The sequence below is a fragment of the Fulmarus glacialis genome, unplaced genomic scaffold (genome assembly GCF_000690835.1).
Source record: "Fulmarus glacialis isolate BGI_N327 unplaced genomic scaffold, ASM69083v1 scaffold31091, whole genome shotgun sequence".
Taxonomy (NCBI): domain Eukaryota; kingdom Metazoa; phylum Chordata; class Aves; order Procellariiformes; family Procellariidae; genus Fulmarus; species Fulmarus glacialis.
In genome coordinates, this window is record NW_009191538.1 from 9,769 (window position 1) to 16,908 (window position 7,140).

Here is a 7,140-nt window from a genome sequence, read left to right on the forward strand (position 1 = left end):
CTTTGGGAGATGGTTGTAACAGTAGATGTGTTTTGATCTGCATGACTTAGCAATTTTTCTTGGAAGCTGGAAGAAAAAAGGGGCAGTAATTTTGGTGAAGTAGAGGTCAGTATGCAAGCACAGTACTGAATATTGCTTGAGAGGAAACTTGTGTACTTCTCCTTAACTATCACATCAAATGAATCTTGTGCACCCAGAAGCTGTTCTTATAACCTTTTTTTTTTTTTTGATATTACAAGAACTCAGCAGTTGGTTTGCTAAAGGCATGTTGTACCTTCTAAGGTCCTTCAAATACTCCAATTGAAGTACCATAAAAATAAAATTGCAGGACTAAATCATGCTGTTATGTGTAGGGACAGGCAGAGGGTCCATAAGCATGACTAAACTGTTTGTCTGTAGCTTATTTGATGGTTTGGTAAATCTAATCATGCCAATTTGGTAGATTTTTTTTTTTTTTTTCCCTTAAATCTGAGTATGTAAGCATAAACGCACTCAGGTTTCTTGCCTTTTTAAGAAGGAAACAGTCTGTTAAACTTCCATGAAACATTTTAAAAATCTATTACGTTTTTTAAAAATCTATTACATTTCTAGAGGGTGCTGGTTTGGTAAAGGGTGAATTGACAAAGTACAGTGAATCATTTAAAAGCCAGTGAATTTTTTTTTTTTCTAGAAATTTTCCTACGTTGGCAAATATTGAAAGGAAGAAGGCGATGCAGATGCAGAAGGAAGAAAGGGGAGAAGTGCTGACTACCCAACAGTTTGGGTAAGCCTTTTGAAACAAGCTTGTTACTTTCCTCCTAATGAGTTCAGAAATACGGTGTCTTACTGTGGTCTCCCAACACTTGCTGCCTCTACTGTACACACGAACTAGCTGCCCTTTAATGGAGGACAGGTCATTTGACAAACTGCAGACGTAGTGTTCCTTTGTTTACAGTGCTTCATAGTCCACTTCAGTAAAATTATTCAGTAAAATTATTCAGTAAAATTATTCAGTAAAATTATTCAGTAAAATTATTCAGTAAAATTATTCAGTAAAATTATTCAGTAAAATTATTCAGTAAAATTATTCAGTAAAATTATTCAGTAAAATTATTCAGTAAAATTATTCAGTAAAATTATTCAGTAAAATTATTCAGTAAAATTATTCAGTAAAATTATTCAGTAAAATTATTCAGTAAAATTATTCAGTAAAATTATTCAGTAAAATTATTCAGTAAAATTATTCAGTAAAATTATTCAGTAAAATTATTCAGTAAAATTATTCAGTAAAATTATTCAGTAAAATTGGCTCTGAGCAGCCTGATCTAGTTGAAGATGTCCCTGCTCATTGCAGGGGGGTTGGACTAGATGACCAACTATTCTATGATTCTATGAAATTAAACAATAATTGTATTAGAAATCTGATGTTCATGCTGAATTCTGCACTCTGGCTTGTTTGAGAAAACCACAGTCTAGTGGCCACTCATTAGATCAGCGTAACCTTGGTCTCTGAAAAAGAAATGATCAGGGACGGAAGTCCCGCAACGTAATGAATCCACATGGTCTAATCCTTTAATGCCTGAAAATGGCCAAGAGAGATTTTATGAGCAGATTTGGCTTCTTAATCTCTCCTTTCAGATGATAAATCAATAATCAAGTGAAGAGGGGAGGAAGATTTAACTTTATTTTCATAGCTTAAGTAGTGCTACTTCTTTCTTCTATCCTCCATCATCTTTATCTGTCTGCTACCTTTGTTCTTGGCCTGATACTTAATCCTGTTGGATTTTTAGCTGTTCTCTCCCTTATATTGTGAACTACTTTCTAGTATGATCTTTGTTCTTTTCTCCTTTCCTCAGTGTCAGTGTTATGTGGAACCAGCTAACTTCATTAGCTCTACTTTAGGGCCTGTGGGAAGACTTAAAAAATATTATAATGATCTATGCCCCCAGAATATCACCTGTTTAAAAGAAAACGACTGAGCTGGAAGGCAGGAGCAGACCCACTTCTACGGGACTCTTGCTAAATCCCACTTGCTGCTCCATGGAAGTGAAGCTGGAGCTTGTCTGCCTTTTTTTGTTTGTTTTTGGGTTTTTTTTTTGTTTGTTTGTTTTTTTAAAATAGGGAATGACGCCAAATAAAATAAAACTTGCACCATGGTAAAGTGGTTGAACTACTGCAGAATAGGGTTCATGCCAGGCTAGTGTGATTTGTTAAATGGTGATAGTGCAAATTACCTTGGTGCAGCATGTGCTTCAGAAGACCCAACACTTGCCCACCCCCTCCAGCCAGTTGCCCTTTGTGACTTTGGAAGGAAGGGTTTATAAAAGACTAGAGTAGAAACTTCCTTTGAAAGATACAAAGTTGCAGAAGTGGTTTGGACCCAAAGAACCAAACCTAGGCATTGAGACTAAAGCCGCAAACATACGGAATTATGTTTGGAGGTTCTTACCAGCAAAGATGAGTTTTGCTTGTCACAGTAACAAACTGTTTGGTGTCTACAGGTTTATTTGGTAACTGTTGCAGCTGTGAGTTGGGTGCATTATGTAGTCTTAAATGTCCATCAGCAATTCCACACTTATCTATTACATGTGTTAGTAACTTTGTATCTGAAAAAATGTTTGGGAAAAACAAAGCCCTCAAAACTAGGGCTAGAGGTTGTTTGCAGTTTGATTTCACTTAGTGACCTTTAACTCTTGTTGATTTTAGAAATCTATTCTTTTTTTCCCCTCCCTTCCCTGAACTGCTAGCACTGTAGGCTTGATGGACTGTCCAAAAAGCTGTCATTTCTGCTTTGCGTATCAACAGTAAAGATTCTGGAATTGGAGCTTATCTGGCAAATTTACTGATGCATGAGGCAAAAATAGAATACAGCTTGTTCTCTGCAAGCTGTACTATTAAAGCAAATGGCTAAGTAAGATTTAGAAGGGATTAGATACTTAACACTTCTACAGCGCTTTCCATTTGTGGTTCTCTGAAGTGCTTTACAACTGCTAATTCTCAGCATCCCTGAGTGTGAGATTAGAGATGCAGAAGGACCACTTTGGCAGTCTGTGTGGTGTCTTGCAACAGGTGATTAATAGCGCATGGCTCTTTATCGCCTCTGAACGGGAAGTGAAGGGTACATCTTTCATGAGGGGAAGGCAGAAGGCAGATGCCAGGTTGACGTTTGTTGGGATGTGTTTGTGACCTTGGGGTTTCTTTCTGGGTGTTTGAGGCCCCAGGGAAATCAGAATGTTGTTTTTAACCCTTGGTCAAGGACAGACCTCTAATTGAGCCTGTATTTGCTCAATATATTCTAGGTTATACAACAATATCCTGAATTTAGAGGCTGGTTGTACAGATCCAGAAACGCAGTTCTCTGTCTGGATGGAGTTGAATTATGGGAGCTAATATTTGCCTTCTTTTGTGGATGAGAGACTGATGCACAGGAAGGTGGTGGCTTGTCTCTTGTGCCACAGGAGCGCTATGGTGGATGACGCTATCAGGGCTGAGCAATCAGTGTTAGACACTGTTGTGAAATGACTGGAGAATGAAATGAAATATGTTTTGTTGCGATATAAAGCATGCCATGCTGTAAGTGAGGCTGAGGGAGAGAATACAGAGTAAAACGAACCATGGGGCTCCTTCAGGATGGTAGATCTTGTATGTCTTTTGTGATTGTAATGTGCTGATGATTAGTTGCAGTCTTGTTTTGCTGAATTAAGTTTCTATTGCTTGAAAATAAGTATTTTCAGGAAGCTTATGTTGTCACCTCTATATTTGCTTTTCTATCTGGGTCATACCTATTCTTGTATCTATAAATGTTGACTTTGTTAGGTTCTCCAGGTACCTTCCTATAAACATGTTTTTTGTTTGTAAGATAACCTGGAAGACTAGTGGAATCAGCATGCCATGCTCTTTCCATAATTTAGGGCTTGTTTCGGGTTTTTTAAAATCCTTTGCCCTGATAGAAGTTGCTTTTCTTCCTGTTCCATCTGAGTGAAAAAGAATTAACGTCATGTTAGTTGGAGGCAGGAGAAGGCAGTTGTTATTGCAATTGATGGTGTCAGATGACTGAATGGATTTAGTGCAGCAAGATCCTTCTCTGAGCTGTAACTGGAAAAAGGAGACTTCAGCAGTGGAAGTATGCTTATAGCAGATTATTCTCTTTTAATTCCATGTTCCCCCGTTTTTGAATGACTTCATTGATTAAGTGAAGGGAATATTTGTTGGCTTTGTAATGTGAAATGAAAACACTACATCCTCACACTGTAGACAGTAAGAAACTTGCTTAGCCCTTTGCCTTGTCAAAAGATAAAACTCATGAACTTCAAACTCTTCATTTAGGTTCCATCTTTGTCACATTGCCCTGCCAATGAGATGAGCTGTGACTACCTCTGTGGTCTGTCACCACATGTTAGCTGAGCTGGAGTAAGTCCTGGCATCGTGCTGTATTGCTGAACCTTAAATGTGGGCCTGAGCCGTTTGGTTACGTCAATTGATTTTATTCTCATAGCTTGTCATTTGTATGAGCTTTGTGTTTCTATTCCCCAGCAAAATGAAGGGGATGTGGAAACCTCCAGAAAATGAAGAGAGGTTTGGGCAGCAAGGAAGACAGAGGAGAAGACAAAGGCGCCCATTCTGGAAGAAATTTAGGAAAAATAGTGGCGACTGTAATGTACGTAGAACTCAAAATGAAGCCAATGGACCAGAAAACAGCATGTGTGAAAAGGAACATGAAAAACAGCGTGCTTTGGCAGCTCAGCCATACGTGAAGGACGTGGACCCTCTTGGTCTTCTGGCAAACAGTGATGTTGGTAAGATGAAGGAACTTGGAGAATTTTTATTTTAAGTAGCGCTGCTGAAAAGATTACTGAACTTCTGTGTAACTAGCAACTTCTGGGGAGAGCTGGGGATTTAGGAAAACATGTAAACTCTGTCCTTGATTGAAAGAGGGCTAACTGGGCATGTTTAAAATGGGATAACTCTCTTTTACTAGAAGATTGATGCATTGATGCAAGGCTATACAGTATGCTTGGAGAAGAATACCGGGAAGCCTGTTGTCATACTTATCTTCTCATTGTTACTAACAAAAAAAAGCCCAGGATTGCTGTATTGTGGCTGTAATAAGGCCAACAGGGTCATAAGCTTGAAGGTAGTCCAACATCCCTGTGCCTCAAACTTGCACTTATAACTTCCTTTTAAATGGAACTTTCCGTAGAGAGATACCCTGATTCAGGACATGGTCGTCTTAGAAAATTTCCAGTGTGAATATTGTGAAATGTGGCTTAGTGGTTTATCTAAAGGAAATGGGGTGAATCTTGCATTTCGGCGAGCTTCTGCCCTAGTAGGCTTGGCCTATTATGGAGGAAACTATCTCGGTAGTCTAGAAGTCTTTGAGATACGTGTGTGTCTGTCTGACATGACTGAATTCATGTCCGCATGTGCTGGTAGGAGGAGCTAAAACTAGTAGACTTGGCTACGATACGATTTGGAAAGAAGCTGAAATACAAAGTTACTGAAGAGGAAGAAAAATTCTGGTTTGCAAAGGTTGACACAAGAATGTTTAAGATACTACCAGCATTAAGCACTTCTACATAAGTTTGCTTGCAAGCCAAGTTGATCGTATTATAAACACACAGGGAAAATCTAGCAGACTATTTTAATGTCTTTCTGATTTTTCTGTGAGAATTAGGAAACATTAAATTTTATTCTGTATCGTCAAAAAACACTTAGTCTGATGAGGAGATGATGTTGGGAGACAGCATGTAGGAGTGTCTTGGAAAAATATCCACACTGGATGCTTATTTGTCTTAGCTTTGTATGTTTTAAAATTCATTACTTGCTTTAAATCAATATTGAGCTAACAAACTGAAGAGGGTTTTGGGCTCTTAATGGAGCACCTCAATTCTATCTTTGTTTCAACCAGTACTTTACCATAATAATCTTATTTTACCTGTAATCTGCTGATTAGGAATGCTTTTTTGTCCAAAACACTTGGCTGGGCAAGGCAGCAAAGGGAAAGTGGTTCGAGCCATAGGGAAGTGATGCTGTAGTAACTTTAGGAAGGAGAGGAAAAGAAATAGCATCTGAGTTGTTTTAAGTTTAGATGCTGAAACTTTTGCTTGCTAGTCAGCGTTTTGGAAGTGCTGCCAGAAAGTTTCTGTGCAATATTACACGTTCTGCCATAAATACTGTACGATAGCCTAAAGGACATGCATCAACTTAGGTTGCGAAACCAATGTGTAAAATAAGGAAATCTTTATAAAGCCTGAAGAAGAATAAAGTATTTCGACAATGAAATTATTTTTTAAAGACTATTAAATATCCCTTTGTGGTTTTGAAATAACAGTATTTAAAATGTGAAAACAAATGGATTTCCTTGTATGAGTTAAGTGAATTACTTAAAATGTCAGCATTTTTCTTTTAATTCTGCTTTTTGCTGTATTATCTAATTTACTCTTGATACTTTCCATATGTGTGTGTTTTCTGAAGTATTGCTGCTTAGTTTTTTTGGTGAGCATGTCTTGTTTCCACATGCTGGCAGCAATATAAACTCTCCAGATATAACCATTTATAATATAGTCAGCAGTGATGCAGTCCTCTTAGAATATGGCATGTAAGCTGACTTACACTCTAGCTATTTTTAGCAATAAGGCTAGAATGCATCCCCTGGAAAGATGTCTGATGCTGAGTTTTTCCTCTTGAAAACATAATCTTCAATTAGTGGGAACAAGAACTTAGCATCCCTGTGCAATTTGTTTATTCCACTAATCTCTGCGTGTTGGGAAACTTAAGTATGCTTAAATATAACTGTATTTCCCCGCAGTATCTGTGTTTTACTTAATGATAAAAAGTCCAATTATACTAAAGTACAGCTAGTAACTTCTGTTATAATAGGTAGAAAAGGAATGTGGTACTTGCTTATTACACATTATTAAAGCCAGCTGCAGTTTTTTATACTATTGAGAAATATAGTCATAACAAATAATAATAAACATAATAATAATAATATAACTAAGTAGAATTTTTAAAAAAATCTTACAACTGAAGTCCATGATTTTGCTGTATAGGTACATTTTGTTGGAGTATTTAAACCTTTCTAACAGCAGCAGCCCTTTCTCTAGATGGAATGTATTTTTTGTATAATGCATTCACTTAAATTCTGTTTAGTGGCTAAAT

General features: G+C 37.4%; 1 protein-coding gene across 1 annotated transcript in view; it reads left to right on the forward strand.

Annotated features, from left to right (window-relative positions):
* The window catches only part of NUFIP1 (nuclear fragile X mental retardation protein interacting protein 1), a gene marked incomplete at its 5' end in the record, with an annotated part of 23,400 nt that overhangs the window by 7,906 nt on the left and 8,354 nt on the right, over window positions 1-7,140 (forward strand). Inside the window, 2 exons of the mRNA XM_009586735.1 lie at window positions 671-763; window positions 4,513-4,775. Coding sequence (XP_009585030.1) covers window positions 671-763; window positions 4,513-4,775 — 356 coding nt within the window. The remainder of the gene's footprint in view (window positions 1-670; window positions 764-4,512; window positions 4,776-7,140) is intronic.